Source organism: Lycium barbarum, chromosome 4 (genome assembly GCF_019175385.1).
Source record: "Lycium barbarum isolate Lr01 chromosome 4, ASM1917538v2, whole genome shotgun sequence".
In the NCBI taxonomy this organism is placed as follows: domain Eukaryota; kingdom Viridiplantae; phylum Streptophyta; class Magnoliopsida; order Solanales; family Solanaceae; genus Lycium; species Lycium barbarum.
Window position 1 is genome coordinate 141,779,878 of NC_083340.1, and position 18,699 is coordinate 141,798,576.

An 18,699-nucleotide genomic window follows, 5' to 3' on the forward strand; every position below is an offset into this window, starting at 1 on the left:
TGAGAGAGAGAAGGAGACGAGAGGAAGGGAAAGAGCGGGTGGGGTGGTTGCGGCGTGAAGGAGAAGAGATGAAACCCTAGGGGTTTCATCTCTTGTTAAAATGAAATGGGCCAATCGGGTCGAGTAGTGTTTAAGTTGGGCTGGTCCGTTTGGGTAATTATTTGGGCTGAATTGGCTGAAAATGTGGGCTGGGCGGATGAAAACATTGGGCTGCTTTTTTTTTTTTTTTATATATATGAATTGATCCAAAATAGTATGGGTTGATTGGGCTACTACATTTTAAATAAAAGACCTATTTAAATAACTCTATACTAAAGTGTGTTAAAATATTACTTAATATAAAATATGCAATTATTAGTGCTCAGACAATAAAATTATATGCCGTCGTAATAGCCGTGCAATAATATTTCGAAAGTTCACAGTAAATAAACGCTATTATTTAATTATGTGAAGATAAATACGATGCGTGTGCGTGAGCTGGTAAAAAAAAATGCTGAAACGCAAATTATGATAGTATTGGTGATAATAACAAATAATAATAAATGATAATAATAGCTAGTAACTGTAATAGAATAATGAAACGCCGGTATTGATAAGAGGCTAATAATTATAGTAAAAATATAAAATATATTTTTTAATTTGCCAAAAATATTAGAAGCGTAAATAAGTATTTCGGAGGAGAGGCGGGACAAAATTGGGTGTCAACAATAATATTGTGTATAAAAATCTAGTAAAACTATACTCCCTCCGCTCCAAAAAGATTGCCTTAGTTTTACTAGTCACGAAGTTTAATAAATGAGTTTAATGCTAAAAGGCTTAAAGACTTTTTTAGTTTGACTTGTAATGGAATAATAACTATGCATTCATAACTTCAAATATAATGAGTTCAATACTAAGAAACTTGAAGATTGAATCTATAAAAATTAAATTCTAGATTAGCTCCTGCTTAGATGTGAGGTTATTGTCATTCTCAGTGACGAGACAAATCACTCGTCTTCACTCCAAGTAACATTTACATCTTCATCTTATAAATACCTAATTACAAGAGTCATCATCAAACATAACAAAAGTCCATTTTCCTTCAAGTTTCTACCAATATCAAACTTCAAGTTGTCATAAACCTTCGAGCCAAAAAAACTTAAAAAAAATGAAAGGAACCAAGAACATAGAGTTGATCTTCTTTCCTTGTCCAGGAATTGGTCATTTAGTATCCACAGTAGAAATGGCAAAGCTACTCATAACTAGAGAAAAGCACATGTTCATTACAGTCCTAATTATTCAATTACCTAATGACAACAAGCTTAGTTCTTATATCAAATCAGTTTCCAATTTCAGCACAAATTTGAAATTCATTCAACTCCGTCAAGATGAATCTGTTTTGCAGCTACACAAGGGGAATATTTTCACCTCTTTTATTCCTGGTCTTAAGTCTGCAGTTAGAGATGCTACTGCTGAAATTCTCAAGTCCCAATCAAATATTACACTAGCAGGTATTCAGATTAATTTCACGTATGATTACTGAACTTTAGTGCCCAAGTTTTGGTCTAGTGGTAAGATCATAACCCGCGATGTGTGAGTTAGGCGCATATCGCGTCCTCGAACTCTGCTATCAGAGGCCAATTCAGAATTTTAAATTTGAGAGTTCTAAATTTAGGACAAGATTAACAGTTGGGTTCATGACAAGCGATTTTTAATCCAAACACAGAAATTTAGGCATAAGTTGATGGGTGTTGTCGAACTCGTAACTTATGGTGTAGACCGTCCCTATCTGCTGCAGACAAAAAAATTGGTATTTAGGTTGATGGTGAACTTTACCTACTATAATAGTGGAGTTAATAAATTACGTTTTGTTACATAAATATAATTGAACTTTACCGACTACAAAAGTAGAGTCACCTTGATGGGTAAATTTTATCGTTATGGTGGGCAATATTCAGTGCTTTATTGTTACAATGGATAACACCGAGCAACTTTAATGCAACCAAAAGAAAATTGTAATGACTTTACTATTATAGTGGGTAAAGTTTAGTGATTTTTACTTACTTTAACGTTACAAGATATAGTTTTGTGACTTTAGTGTTATAGTGGATAAAGTTAACTGACGATACTAAAATTAACTGGCAGGTATCGTCATCGACTTGTTTTGTACCTCCATGATAGATGTGGCCAATGAATTTGAGCTGCCAACCTATGTTTTCTACACCCCTAATGCAGCCAATCTTGGTCTTCAGTTCCATTTACAGATCCTTAGTGATGAATTTAAAATAGATATTACCAATTACAAACTTGACTCTGAAGCAGAACTTTCTATATCAACATATGCCAATCCATTTCCAGCAAAATGTTTGCCCTCTGTAGCCTTAGACAAGGAAGGAGGAGGTTCCACCATGTATCTCGATCTTACGAGAAGGATTCGAGACACCAAAGGTATTATGATAAACACATTTGTTGAAATCGAGCCCCATGCGATCAACTCGCTCTTACTAGACAAGAATATACCGCCTGTATACCCTGTTGGACCCGTGTTGAACCTTAATAATGTTGAAAGTGACAAATTGAGTGAATCTGATAAGAATATTATGAAGTGGCTAGATGATCAATCCCCTGCATCTGTAGTGTTCCTCTGTTTTGGTAGTGGTGGAAGTTTTAAAAAAGATCAAGTTAAGGAAATAGCCTACGCTCTAGAAAATAGTGGGTGTCGGTTTTTGTGGTCACTGAGGCAACCACCAGAGAAAGATGCAAGGTTTCCAAGTGACTATGAAAATTTTGAAGAAGTCTTGCCAGAAGGGTTCTTGCAAAGAACACAAAGGATTGGAAAGGTGATTCCTTTTTCCTTTTTTTTTTTTTTTTTTTTTGTGTGTGCGCGTGTTTTTCACACGGCGTTTGTGTCTCCGCGTTGGATGTAACTAATTCGGATTTGCGTCATGAAGTTTCAATTTATGGGATAAAACACTCCCTATCAAACCTGACTTCATTTTCAAGGCTTGAATCTGGAATATTTGATAAAGGATGAATACTTACCACCACATCACAACCTTTATTGGTTGTAGATTTGATTTAAGTGGCTTAAACTTAGTGGGCTAAAAAGCACAACATTTTTTAAAAAAGAAGTAGTATCTAATTTTTCATAATTTTCTTTTGGCTCTTCATCTTTTTCACTCTCAAAGTTGGTTTTATTTCCTGTTTCACTCCAAATTGCTATTAAAATAGTTGAAAATATAAGAGTTATCTGGAACTTCTATTTGAGTATACATTACAAAATCCTTTGACCATGCATTTTATTTTGCAAGTAGGACGTCATTTTGTTATCTAGATAATAACGAAAATTTATTCTGAGGACATCACCTTCTATACTATACATCAAATAGATATTTTCACATCCTAACTCTATTTTATATTTTATTACTAATCATTGCATCTTATTAAATTCATTTATCAAGAGTTTTTATTTCCATCTCTAACATTTCCTAACAGGTGATGGGATGGGCACCTCAATTGGCAATTTTGTCTCATAAAGCTGTGGGAGGCTTTGTGTCGCACTGTGGGTGGAATTCGACTTTGGAAAGCATTTATTTCGGAGTGCCAATGGCTACTTGGCCAATGTACGCAGAGCAACAAGGGATTCATTTCAATTGGTTAAGGATTTGGGAATGGCAGTCGAGATTAAGATGGATTACAGGAAGGATCCGAAAGTGATGGGCCAAGAAATTATAGTGAAAGCAGAGAAGATTGAGAAAGCGATAAGGGAACTTATGGACCCGGAGAATGAAATTTGGATGAAAGTGAAAAATATGAAGGAGAAGGGCAGAGCGGCAACAATGGAAGGTGGCTCTTCTTATAATTGTATTGGAGGTTTCATCCAGAGTATCATGGAGAATACTCGGTAATTTTCCATTTGATTCTAGCTAATAGCATTGGATTTACAACAGTACAAAAATACAATATACGTGTGTTTTGTATTTTGATCGATTTAGTTGGTTTGTACCCTCATTTATTAAGTTACTAGTGAAGGTTGCCCGTGCTGACCACAAGCTCAAATTTTTTGTTGGTTGTTGTAATATCTTTGGTGATCTCTGTTTGTTTCAGACATACACATGTTTCCAAGATGACAAATATGGTGACACTGACAAACTTTATTACCTAGAGGCTCCTATTAGTTCTCCAATAAACTATAACACAAGACGAACTTGTAACGATTTTTTCTGAATTTTCTTTGGTCACATGCTTTAAATTTTGTTATAATTTAAAACAATCGACCTTAAGGTTTCTTTTGAGTTTTGACTTTACACCACATATTTTATGGGACCCCCCCCCCCCCCCCCCCCCATAGTTAAAGTAAGTCAAATATGCATGCAACTAATTTGTACAGAACTTATGTACTCCCATGCACTAAGTAATAAAATTTCATTCTGTATTTAAAGAAACCTAGTAATGTTTGATATACAGTTATCCATGTTAACTTGTGTATTCTTTTGAAGATGTCTATTTGTGTGTATAATCTAATCTATAAGTTCAACAAAATATTCACTCAAAACAAAAAAAAAAATACTTATTTATTGCTCTTAAACATTCAGAACCGTAAAGAGGACCGAGACTAGTGAGGAAGCCAGGATTTTCACTCAGGAAATTCAAAATATAATAAAAAAGTAAACACACGAAGAAGCAAGGTAATTCAAAAAGTCTACTATATGTATATAAAAAATAATTTTGACTTTGTAATGGTGTAATTTTTCGACAACCTAATGCGCCCCTAGCTCCGCCCCGGCTGAGGCTCCTTAACTATCCAACCGTAGTAGAACTTATCTCAAGGACCAAATACTCTCCACAAGATTTAGCGCAACACAAATCTTACTGTCATGGCTATATTCTCATTTGTAAGTTTCATGTATCTCAACTATTCTCCATTCTTTCCTTTCAATGTCATATAAGAACATGGACGAAACCCCACGAGTCAAAAATGATACAATCTCTACCTTAGGATTAACGGTAAATAAAGGGCTAAAAGATGTGTTCTTATTATTCACATTGTGTTGAGTTTTTTTTGGTGTGAATCGGGAAATGAAAAGTTGAGGGTTAAAAATATATATTTGGGGTGGGAGATTATCATCCCATATACAATTTGAGGATTTTGCAATAATTTAACTCATTTTTAGCCATTGATTTAAGATCAAGGAGATTATTATCCCATTCAAAATGTGAAGGGGGTATTATTTCCCAAACCCAAAATTTTAAAGGGGCAAAGTGGAGTTTTTTAATAACAAATTTGATTGAGTGATTTTATAAGAAAAAATCTCTTAGTATAGTGACTTTATTGATACAAAATAAAGTTCAATGACTTTGTTACATAATTTCTCATACTGGGTGACCTTTTGAGATATTTACTCACTATTATGGTGCTTAAAGTCTAGTAACTTGTACAGTTATAGTTAAAATTCACATACAGTTTTGTGACTTTGGTGTTACAGTAGATTCAGTTGACTAACGATACTAAAATTAACTGGCAGGTATTCTCATTCACTTGTTCTGCACCTCTATAGTTGATATGGCAATGAACTTGAGCTACCAACCTATGTTTTCTACACCTCTAATGCAGCCTCTCTTGGTCTTCAACTCCATATGCAGAGCCTTAGTGATGAATTTAATATAGATGTTACCAATTACAAAAATAACCCTGAAGCAGAACTTTCTATATCAACATATCTCAATCCATTTCCAGCAAAATGTTTGCCCTCCATAGCCTTAGACAAGGAAGGAGGTTCCACCATGTTTCTTGATCTTACGAGAAGGATTCGAGAAACCAAAGGTATTACGATAATCACATTTGTTGAAATCGAGCCCCACGCGATCAACTCACCCTCACAAGACAAGAATATACCGCCCATATACCCTGGTTGACTGGTGTTGAACCTTAATAATGTTGAAAGTGACAACTTAGGTTCATCAGACAAGAATGTTATGAAGTGGCTAGATGATAAATCCCCTGCATCTGTAGTGTTCTTCTGTTTTGGTAGTGGAGGAAGTTTTAAAAAAGAGCAAGTTAGGGAAATAGCCTATGGTTTGGAGAATAATGGGTGTCTGTTTTTGTGGTCATTGAGGCAACCACCAGAGAATGAGCAAGGTTTCCAAGTGACTATGAAAATTTTGAAGATGTCTTGCCAGAAGGGTTCTTGCAAGGAACACCAGGGATTGGAAAGGTGATGTTTCTCTTTTTCCTCTTTTTTTTTTTTTTTGCATTTTACACACGTCTCTGTTATTGGACCTGACTAATTTGAATTCACTTTAGAAATTTTCACTTTATGGGATAAAACGCTCTCTATCAAAGTGGCTTCATTTTCAGAAACTTAAACTTGAAATTTTTTATTAAGGATGGAGAGGTACTTGCCACCTCACCACAACCTTAATTTACGGTGTGTTTGGTATCAAGGAAAATGTTTTCCAAGAAAATATTTTCTCGGAAAATAAGTGGTTTTCCTACTCATTTTCTTGTGTTTGGTACGGAAGTAGGAAAATGTCATTTTAAGAGTATTTGAATATACTCAAAGCAAAATCACTATTGAATTCGGAGTGCAACTTTTGGTGGTGGGGAGTATAGTTTGGATTGGGGTGGGGTGGGAGGGGAGGGGGGCGGCGAGGATTGGGTGGTGTAAAAAACTAAAAAAAAAACTTTAATTTTTTTATTAAACTGTCTCCTATATATATATAAAAAATAATTTTGACTTTCTAATGGTGTAATTTTCCGACAAGCTGATGTGCCCCTAGCTCCGCGCCGGCTGAGTCTCCTCAACCATCTAACCGTAGTAGAAATTATCTTAAGGACCAATTACTCTCCACAAGATTTAACGCAACACAAATCTTACTGTCATGGCTATATTCTCGTTCGTAAATTTCATGTATCTCAACTTTTCTCTATTCTTTCCTTCCAATGTCATATGAACACGGGCGAAACACCACGAGTTGGAACTGATAGTATCTCTTCCTTAGGATTAGCGGTAAATAAAGGGTTAAAAGATATGTTTAATAGTAACTCTGATGGAAGCTCAATCGCGTGCTTCATCCATGTCTCAGTTTCACAGGTACCATTTAGAAGAACATATAAACACATGTTTCCATGGCCTTGAAAATGTGAGTGATCCACAAGTGCGACTTGTCCCTTTATTTCTACTATTCTTGGTGAGTATTTGAAATTATCAATGCATACCCGTGCCCCATCAGGGAACAAGATAGATCTAATTAACTTCTCCTCTCCAACACTGAATTCAACTATGTCACGTTGTCATCCGAATGAATTTACACAATAAATGACCCCGTCGATACAAACACAAACACAATTGTGCTTCATAGGGTAAAACTTGGGAGGAATATTTAGCTTCCTGCAAGATTTGTCCAGCTCCGTAGTGAAAATCCAGTTACTCACTTTATATGTACGATTCAAAGGTTCAAAAGTAATCCTATCCGCCTTCAATGCTTTGTGTTTCTTGGTGGTGGGATCAAAACCTAATAAGGAGCACCGAGTAATTGAACCTATAATTATTTCCTTGGATTGATTTGGAAGAAAGAGGGCAATTTGCAGGATTGCCCTTCGCTAGGGGTCGTCTTTAATTTTGGTACCTCAAATTGGTGGTCTTTAATTTTTGTCCTCTGCCTTTGCAAATTCTGCCTTGGCCCTTAAGGCAGAATTTTGCAAATCTGTCCATGCAAATTCTGCTTTCATTTTTGCCTTCTGAATGCAGAGGACAAAAATTAAAGACCACCCCAAATTGAAGGGCAATCCGTGCAAAAAAAAAAAAAGGACGAAAGACATGTTCTGTGAAAGGACTGCAAATAGTTACATCTCGATCATATCTACTGGTGGGCTATGGCCCATGGGCCGACCCAACCCAGCCCGTGATTTGATAAGTTTGGGCTTGAATTTTTGGAGCCATTTAAGAATGAGGCTTTTTAGTCCAGCCCGAATAAGCCCACTGGCATGTGGGCTTGAGTGCGCGTGGGTTGGGTCGGCCCGTGGGCCAAATAAAAAACATTAATTAAATATAAAAAAATATAAAGAAAGTGAATATGTTAAGACAACCTTGTCACCAGCATATTCATATGTGCTTGACGAAGATGATGTGTTGCTATTGGATATGCCATAAGAGTCATGAAAGTTTCTTTGCGAAGTTTATTTTTACTTTATGGATAAAATATTGTCATTTTATTTTGCATTTTATTGACATCTATTGGAACAAAGGTAGGTTAATATTTCTATTTAGCTAGTTGTATTGCTACTCATTAACTGTTTAGTTTGCTAATAATATCTCCATTTGGTTCGAGTGATATTAATTATTAATATGTTAAGCGTTAACAATGTCAAAAGTTATTCAGTTTGCAGAAGGTTTGGTCCTACAAGATCGTTATTTTGTTCAGTTGTACCCAAAATATTTGCATTCATACCGAAGCCATATCAATATTTACTTGAAGTCAGGGCTGGAGGGAGTGTACGCCGAATCCGACATAAAATTCTTAATGAAAAACTAAAGTTTATGCTTGAGCGGGGGTTCGAACTCAGAACCTCAGGTATCCAAGCGAAGGGCAAAACTTAAAGAACACAAATATGAGGGGCAAAATTTAAAGACCACCCCAAAAGATGGGCAATCCGTGCAAAAAAATGTCAAATCACGGGCTGATCTGGACTGGCCCAGTGAATCAAGTTCATACAGGTGGCTCTAATCTACTATAGGAGATTAGCAGGTAATATGCAATATTTGCAAAGTTACAATTTTTTTAAAAAAAAATCTTATCAAGGAAATCACTAAGGATTTGGTCAAGACCGTCAGCTCCCTTTACACCAAAACATGAATTGATTTCAAAGTATTAAAAGACAAACCAGCAATGCCATGACATCATTGCCATTCTTGATCACCAAGTTTTCAGCACGTACTCCTCTTTAGTCAGATATTTCCATATAAAATATTTTCCACCTACGCCACATCATTGTCATCCCTTATTTTTGTAAGATAACACTCATATCTGGATCGAACTTGAGCGCCTTTTAACAATTTCGTCGAGTATCTATTTACTTTTACTAGCACAATTATTGTGTAACTCTATCTATCAAAAGTTAGATAAATAAGGAGAAATCGCCAAGTTTTTTTTTTTTTGTTTCTACCAAAATTTGAATCCAGATCTGTAATATTTACATGCATTTAATTAACCTATATAGGCCACACCCTTGTATGCAAGGCGGATCCAAAGTTACGATATAGGGTTCATCTGAACTCAATATTTTTTACGCATATGATAAAATTGTGTATAAAAATATAGTAAAACTATACTCCCTCCGTTCCAAAAAGATTGTCTTAGTTTGACTAGTCACGAAGTTTAATAAATGAGTTTAATGCTAAAAAGCTTAAAGATTTTTTTAGTTTGACTTGTAATGGAATAATAACTATGCATTCATAACTTCAAATATAATGAGTTCAATACTAAAAAACTTGAAGATTGAATCTATAAAAATTAAATTCTAGATTAGCTCCTGCTTAGATGTGAGGTTATTGTCATTCTCAGTGACGAGACAAATCACTCGTCTTACTCCAAGTAACATTTACATCTTCATCTTATAAATACCTAATTACAAGAGTCATCATCAAACAAAACAAAAGTCCATTTTCCTTCAAGTTTCTACCAATATCAAACTTCAAGTTGGCATAAACCTTTGAGCCAAAAAAACTTTAAAAAAATGAAAGGAACCAAGAACATAGAGTTGATCTTCATTCCTTGTCCAGGAATTGGTCATTTAGTATCCACAGTAGAAATGGCAAAGCTACTCATAACTAGAGAAAAACACATGTTCATTACAGTCCTAATTATTCAATTACCTAATGACAACAAGCTTAGTTCTTATATCAAATCAGTTTCCAATTTCAGCACAAATTTGAAATTCATTCAACTCCGTCAAGATGAATCTGTTTTGCAGCTACTCAAGGGGAATATTTTCACCTCTTTTATTCCTGGTCTTAAGTCTGCAGTTAGAGATGCTACTGCTGAAATTCTCAAGTCCCAATCAAATATTACACTAGCAGGTATTCAGATTAATTTCACGTATGATTACTGAACTTTAGTGCCCAAGTTTTGGTCTAGTGGTAAGATCATAACCCATGATGCGTGAGTTAGGCACATATCTCGTCCTCGAACTCTGCTATCAGACGCCAATTCAGAATTTTAAATTTGAGAGTTCTAAATTTAGGACAAGATTAACAGTTGGTTTCATGACAAGCGATTTTTAATCCAAACACAGAAATTTAGGCATAAGTTGATGGGTGTTGTCGAACTCGTAACTTATGGTGTAGACCGCCCCTATCTGCTGCAGACAAACAAATTGGTATTTAGGTTGATGGTGAACTTTACCTACTATAATAGTGGAGTTAATAAATTACGTTTTGTTACATAAATATAATTGAACTTTACCGACTACAAAAGTAGAGTCACCTTGATGGGTAAATTTTATCGTTATGCTGGGCAATATTCAGTGCTTTATTGTTATAATGGATAACACCGAGCAACTTTAATGCAACCAAAAGAAAATTGTAATGACTTTACTATTATAGTGGGTAAAGTTTAGTGATTTTTACTTACTTTAACGTTACAAGATATAGTTTTGTGACTTTATTGTTATAGTGGATAAAGTTAACTGACGACACTAAAATTAACTGGCAGGTATCGTCATCGACTTGTTTTGTACCTCCATGATAGATGTGGCCAATGAATTTGAGCTGCCAACCTATGTTTTCTACACCCCTAATGTAGCCAATCTTGGTCTTCAGTTCCATTTACAGATCCTTAGTGATGAATTTAAAATAGATATTACCAATTACAAACTTGACTCTGAAGCAGAACTTTCTCTATCAACATATGCCAATCCATTTCTAGTAAAATGTTTGCCCTCTGTAGCCTTAGACAAGGAAGGAGGAGGTTCCACCATGTATCTCGATCTTACGAGAAGGATTCGAGAAACCAAAGGTATTATGATAAACACATTTGTGGAAATCGAGCCCCACGCAATCAACTCGCTCTCACGAGACAAGAATATACCGCCTTTATATCCTGTCGGACCGATATTGAACCTTAATAATGTTGAAACTGACAACTTGGGTGAATCAGACAAGAATGTTTTGAAGTGGATAGATGATCAATCCCCTGCATCTGTGTTGGAATGAAAAACACCATTGATGATGTTGCTGTTAGTAACAAACAGCAACAGCAAAAGAAGAAGAAGAAGAAGAAGAAGAAGAAGAAGAAGAAGAAGAAGAAGAAGAAGAAGAAGAAGAAGAAGAAGAAGAAGATGATGATGATGAAGATGATGATGATGATGATGATGATGAAACAAGAGGGAAAAGATTATTTCAAAGAGAGGGTTTTAGATGATGAAGAAGATGATGAGGATGATGATGATGAAACAAGAGGGAAAAGATTATTTCAAAGAGAGGGTTTTAGATGATGAAACCAAGGATAAGAAAATATTATGCCACGTGGGTTCATCACAAAACATCATGCCGAATATGTCTTGATTTTCTATCAGTCGTTGGATTAAGTTATTGTGGGCTGTTGGATGATTTTGTGCACAGCTGGAAAATTTGTTACACTTCTCACGTGTGGTGCACATGAGAGAATATTTGGGATGATAAGGTTTTGATATTGTTAGGAAATGCACAATCAGAATAGAACAAGTGTACAGTCTAGATTAATAGCACAATCAGAATAGAACAAGTGTACAGTCTAGATTAATAGCTATTTTATTTTCCTTTTATTCTTTGTACAAGTCCAATTATATAAATACATGAACGGTGCAATGAGAAATACACAGAGAAAATTTCCCATATCAGTCTTCTTCAAATCTTTCATGGTATCAGAGCTTTAGGCCTGATCTAAACCTTTTCTCTTCTTATTCATCTGTTGCAGCTTACTCAGGGATAGAAAATGCCTGAAACTGTTGTAACTGCAGCATCCAATGATGGAAAAACAATAACCATTGATCACACTCATCCCTATTACTTGGGATCCTCTGATTCACCCGGAATGGCTCTTGTTAACACAGTGTTTGATGGAAAAGGGTATCTGGGTTGGAGGAGGTCCATTTTACTATCACTTTCAGCCAAGAAGAAGCTTGGCTTCATATATGGAGGTTGCAAATCTCCAGATCCAACTTCAGCAGTTTTTTAACAATGGAATTGCTGGAATGATATGGTGATTAGCTGGATTCTGAATGCATTATCAAAAGAGATAGCTGATAGTGTGATGTCCTCCACAACAGCTAAGGGTTTATGGGACAACTTGGAGCAAAGGTTTGACAAATCTAATGGAGCCAAACTTTATCACCTGCAAAAAGAATTATCTGTCTTAGTACAAGGACATAGCTGGATAATTCACTAAGATAAATAGAATCTGGGATGAACTAGACTCTCTAAATGTCATTGTGTGTTGCTCGTGTGTGTACACTTGTAAAGGCAAAGAGAAACTCACAAAATCTTTGGAAGATCAGAGATTAATTCAATTTCTGATGGGGTTAAATGATGTGTACACACAGGCAAGGGGAAACATTCTTATGATGAATCCCTTGCCTAGCATCAATGTTGCTTATTCCTTATTGTTACAAGATGAGAATCAGAGAGAGGTATGTGCAAATGCACAGTTCTCTGCTGATTCTGCATCTTTCATGGCAATGGGTCAAGGTAAGTTTGTAAACAATCAGTTGATGGTTGAGTTTGCAGCTTTTATGGCAGCTGGGCAAGCTAGAAATGCTCAGAAGTTCAAATTTCAGCCACAAAGAGGAAGAGACATGAATAAAAAATTTAACAATTCAGGACAAAGGTTTGTAAAACCACAACAAAAGTTCAAAGGAAAGAAGAAGTATAATCCCAATGCCACATGTACTTATTGTGGAAAGACAGGACATGTTATGGATGACTGTTACAGACTGATAGGATTTCCTCAAGATTTTGAGTTCACAAAAGGGCAAGATCAGCCTAGGGCAAACGGGATAATATCAACAGAAGGAGAGGGAGATAAGGCCTTACAATATGTTGAGAGTAAGGAGACTGATATCACTCAACAGTATACTAAAGAGGAAATGACAGAGATGATGCACATGTATAAACAGGCAAAGCAGGCACAGAAGGGGATTAATGCAAATGCAATTGCTGGTACTGCTTTAAAATATTCAGGTTCATGTTTTGCTAGTCTAACATCAAGCACCTGGATCATAGATTCAGGTGCTTCAGAACACATGTGCTACAATCTTAATTCTTTCATGTTTCTAATTCCTTTTCTTGTACCTTTAAACATTAGTTTACCTAATTCTTTCAAGGTTAGTATTACCCATACAGGAAGCATATCCATTCTGCCAGGTCTTGTCTTAACTAATGTCCTCCATGTCCCAGATTTTAAATATAATCTTTTGTCTGTGCATAAGTTCTGTGTACAGTTCACTGTGACATCTTATTTACATCTAGTAGTTGTATATTGCAGGGCCTTTCAAAGATGAGCCCACAAGCTTTTGGTGAAGTAAGAGAAGGAATTTATTTATTGGAGCCTTCTAGTCCTAAGTCTAGATGTTTATTTACCACTGATGTTGTTTCAATTCCAAAAGGAAGCAATTTCATTCAAGAGTCTGTTTCAGTTCCTAGTTCTGTACATGTCAACTCTATCCCTAATGTAAAATCTTGGCATGTAAGATTGGGACATCTCTCATTTTCAGCAATGAAACATTTACATTTCCTTCATTGTGTTTCAAATTCTAATTTTATATGTGATATGTGTCCTAAAACGAAGCAAACTAGGCTCCCTTTTCCAGTCAGTACTATCGAGTCTAAGGGAATTTTTTATCTTATTCATGTGGACACTTGGGGCCCTTATAAATCAAACACATACAATGGTCATAAATATTTCCTCACTATAGTAGATGACTATAGTAGAGGAACATGGAATTTTATTTTAACCACTAAGAGCAATGCTTTTCCAATACTTAAGAGTTTCTTTTCTATGGTTGAAAGACAGTTTAAGGTCAAAGTGAAAATGAGCAGATCTGATAATGCTTTGGAGCTAGGTAAAGGAACACAAGAAGCTTCCTATTTAGCATCAGAAGGTATTCTACATCAGGTATCTTGTGTTGCTACCCCTCAACAAAATGGGATTGTTGAGAGGAAGCACAGACACCTCTTGGAAATTGCTAGAGGCTTAATGTTTCAGTCACATCTGCATATTTCTTATCGGGGAGAATCCATTTTAACTGCTACACATATCATAAATAGGTTGCCATCTCGTGTTCTCCAAGGGAAAACACCATATGAGATGTTGTTTCATCATCAACCTAGTTATGACCATTTAAGGAATTTTGGATGTTTATGCTATGCATACACTTTGGCACAGGGCAGGTATAAACTTAATGCAAGGGCTAAGACATGTGTCCTTCTAGGATATATCCTATACAACAAAAGGGATACAAATTGCTGGAATTGGACACAAAGAAGGTTATTATTTCAAGGGATGTGGTATTTCATGAGGATAACTATCCCTTTTGCAGAAACAGAACCTACACATGTGCCCATGTTTCCCAATTTCACTTCATCATCAGATAATGCTTTTTCATTCCTTGATGACATGCCTCCAACATCAGACATCTCACATATTCAACCTTCATCACCTAGCCATTCTCCAGATCACTCTTTTTCTCAGTCTATAAATACACCCAATCCTTATGACACTTCTAATTCACTTTCTACCAGCACTACAAATCTTCCTTCTTCCAGCACTACAAATTTTCCCATTACTCCACCACCAGATAATCCAAATCAATCTATACCACCTAGAGTTGTTCCCATTTTGCCTACCAGAAAAACAACTAGAATTTCAAACCAACCAAGCTCTCTCAAGGACTACATCTATAACAACATTATGTTTGCAGATTTAGACAATGCCTGCATAGGTGAAACAGACAAACCAAGTGCTTTCTCTTTCAATGCCCTAACTACTGACAACCAATATGTTTTGCATTCTATTTCCAGTCTTAGCGAACCTAGTAATTTTTCTTAAGCCATTCAACATCCAGGTTGGGTTACAACTATGGAAATAGAAATTCAAGCCTACAGGATAATCAGACTTGGGAGGTGGTGGAGTAGCCACATGGAAGGAAAGCACTTCATTGTAAATGGGTTTACAAGGTGAAACATCTTTCAGATGGCAGTGTTGAAAGACTTAAAGCAAGGCTTGTGGTAAGGGGGGATATACAAAGGGAAGGCACTGACTATGGGGAAACCTTTTCACCAGTGGTCAAAATGACCATCATTAGATGTTTACTTACAATTGCTGCAAAGAGAGGGTGGTGTGTCTCACAACTTGATGTCAACAATGCATTTTTGCATAGTGACCTTCAAGAGGAGGTATATATGAAGTTTCCCCCAGGTCTAGAACCTCCTAGTCCTACACATGTTTGTCTTCTAAGGAAGTCCCTATATGGTTTGAAACGAGCTTCCCGCCAATGGTATGCTAAATTAGCCAGTGCTCTAAGTTTCAAAGGTTATTCATTATCTTTAAATGATTACTCCTTGTTTTTCAAACAATCAGGGGACCTCATTTCTATACTAGCAGTGTATGTCGATGACAACCTCATCACTGGGAACAATTTATCAGAGATCGAAGACATTAAGTGTTTTCTTAATTCTGAGTTCAAAGTCAAGAACTTGGGCAATATTCACTACTTTCCTGGCATGGAAATTTTGCAGGAAAGACAAGGATTCATAGTAAGTCAAAGGAAATTTACCTTGGATTTATTGAAGGAGTTTGACGTTTCCCATCTACCTCTGGTTACTTCGCCTTTGGATCCATATTCCAAACTTTGTGCAAATGATGGTCCGTTAATGGAAAATCGGACTCTTTACCGACATTTGGTCGGAAAACTGAACTATTTGACACACACCAAACTAGATCTCAACTTTGCGGTGCTTGCATTAAGCCAATATATGCAGAATCCTTGTGTGACACATTTTTCCGCTGCTTTAATTATTTTGCGGTATCTCAGTATCGATCCAGCTCAAGGAATATTATTGAATTCTGATCCATCATTTACCTTGTTGGCATTCTGCGACGCAGATTGGGCTGCGTGTAAGGATTCTCGCCGATCTGTAAGCGAATTTTTTATTACTCTCGGTGGAGCTCCGATCTCTTGGAAATCGAAGAAGCAAATTTCGATCTCCCTCTCCTCTGCTGAAGCAGAGTATAGATCCATGCGACGGGTCACTGCCGAGCTCACATGGTTGATTCGTCTCCTTGAGGATTTATCTGCACCAATTTCTCTCCCTATTTCTTTGCATTCCGACAGTCAGGCGGCTATACATATAGCACGCAACCCGGTCTTCCATGAGTGCACAAAACATGTTGAATTACATGTTTTGTGCGCACAAAATTGTCATTTTGTGCGTCAACAATTTCTAGCCGGGATGATTACATTGTCATTTCTTCCGTCTTCTCACCAACTTGCAGATCTATTTACGAAACCCTTATCTGGGGCTTCCCATAAACAAATTCTCAACAAGATGGGGGTCATGACACTCCTCTCCATCTTGAGGGGGGATGTTGGAATGAAAAACACCATTGATATTGTTGTTGTTAGTAACAAACAAAAGAAGAAGAAGATGAAACAAGAGGGAAAAGATTATTTCGAAGAGAGGGTTTTAGGTGATGAAACCAAGGATAAGAAAATATTATGCCACGTGGGTTCATCACAAAACATCACACCGAATATGTCTTGATTTTCTATCAACCGTTGGATTAAGTTATTGTGGGCTGTTGGATGATTTTGTGCACAGCTGGAAAATTTGTTACACTTCTCACGTGTGGTGCACATGAGAGAATATTTGGGATGATAAGGTTTTGATATTGTTAGGAAATGCACAATCAGAATAGAACAAGTGTACAGTCTAGATTAATAGCTATTTTATTTTCCTTTTATTTTTTGTACAAGTCCAATTATATAAATACATGAACGGTGCAATGAGAAATACACAGAGAAAATTTCCCATATCAGTCTTCTTCAAATCTTTCAATCTGTAGTGTTCCTCTGTTTTGGTAGTGGTGGAAGTTTTAAAAAAGAGCAAGTTAAGGAAATAGCCTATGCTTTAGGGAATAGTGGGTGTCGGTTTTTGTGGTCATTCAGGCAACCACCAGAGAAAGATGCATTTCCAAGTGACTATGAAAATTTTGAAGAAGTCTTGCCAGAAGGGTTCTTGCAAAGAACACAAGGGATTGGAAAGGTGATGTTTCTAAATTTTTTTCCTTTCTTTTCTATTTTTCGTTTTTTCACACGGTGTTCGTGTCTCTACTAATTGACTTATCTAGATTTGTCTTAGGAAGTTTCACTTTAAGGGGTAAAACCGCACCCTGTCCAAGATGACTTCATTTTCAAGGCTTGAATCCGGAATATTTGGTTAAGGACGGAGGGGTACTTACTACCACACCACGGCCTTTACTGGTTGTTGATTTATTTTAAGTGGTTTAAAACTTAGTGTGCTTAAAAGCACAACATTGTTTTTAAAAGAAGTATCTACTTTTTTCATAATTTTATCGTTTGTCTCTCCTCAAAGTTTCTTTTCTTTCTTTCCTCACTCCAAATTCCTATAAAAATAGGTGAAAGATTTAAGAGTGTTTGAGGCTTCTATTTGAGTGTATAAAGTTCTTTGACGGTGCATTGTATTTTGCAAGTAGGACTTCATTTTGTTATCTAGATAGTAATGAAAATCTACTCCGAAGACGTCACCTTCAATACTGTACCTCAAATAGATTTTTCTTAAGTATTTCATCCTTTATTAAGTACTAATCATTGTATCTTATTAATTTATTTATCAAGAGTTCTTATTTCCATCTCTACCATTTCCTAACAGGTGATAGGATGGGCACCTCGATTGGCAATTTTGTCTCATAAAGCAGTGGGAGGCTTTGTGTCACACTGTGGATGGCCAATGTACACGGAGCAGCAAGCGAATGCGTTTCAATTGGTTAAGGATTTGGGAATGTCAGTCGAGATTAAGATGGATTACAGGAAGGATCCGAAAGTGATGGGCCAAGAGATTATAGTGAAAGCAGAGGAGATTACAAAAGCGATGAGGGAACTTATGGACCCGGAGAATAAAATCCGGATGAAAGTGAAAGAGATGAAGGAGAAGAGCAGAGCGACAACAATGGAAGGTGGCTCTTCTTACACTTGTATTGGAGGTTTCATCCGGTGTATCATGGGGAATACTCGATAATTAGGCATATGATTCTGGCTAATAGCATTGGATTTAAGACAATACAAAAATACAATATACGTGTATTTTGTAATTTGATTGATTTAGTTGGTTATGTACCCCCGTTTATTAAGTTACTAGTGAAGGTTGCCCGTGCTGTGCACGAGCCCAAATTTTTTGTTGATGGCTGTAATATCTTTACTGATCTCAATTTGTTTCACATGACACACATATTTCAAGCCAGTGAGTGAAGAAGGTTTTTTCGAGGATGGCAAATAAGGTGACACTAACAAACTTTATTACCTAGAGGCTCCTATTATTTCTCCAATAAACTATAACACACGACCAACTCGTAACATTTTTTCTAAATTTTCTTTCGTCACGTCTCACATGCTTCAATTTTTTATTATAATTTACAATAATTGACATTAAGGTTTCTTTTGAGTTT

At 36.3% G+C, this 18,699-nt stretch overlaps 1 protein-coding gene and 2 pseudogenes across 1 annotated transcript; all 3 read left to right on the top strand.

Moving 5' to 3' along the window:
- The first annotated feature begins 1,207 nt into the window (after positions 1-1,207).
- Positions 1,208-4,113, top strand: LOC132636721 (anthocyanidin 3-O-glucosyltransferase 2-like; annotated as a pseudogene).
- Positions 4,114-5,497: 1,384 nt separating this feature from the next.
- On the top strand, positions 5,498-6,520 carry LOC132637941 (UDP-glucose flavonoid 3-O-glucosyltransferase 6-like; annotated as a pseudogene).
- A 3,127-nt stretch (positions 6,521-9,647) lies between these two features.
- Positions 9,648-18,368, top strand: LOC132638749 (UDP-glucose flavonoid 3-O-glucosyltransferase 6-like). The gene is made up of 5 exons (XM_060355526.1): positions 9,648-10,058; positions 10,693-11,182; positions 11,555-11,556; positions 17,080-17,279; positions 17,907-18,368. The coding sequence occupies exons 1-5, from the start codon at positions 9,716-9,718 to the stop codon at positions 18,270-18,272; spliced, it is 1,401 nt and encodes a 466-aa protein (XP_060211509.1). The 5' UTR covers positions 9,648-9,715; the 3' UTR covers positions 18,273-18,368.
- The last annotated feature ends 331 nt before the right edge of the window (positions 18,369-18,699 follow it).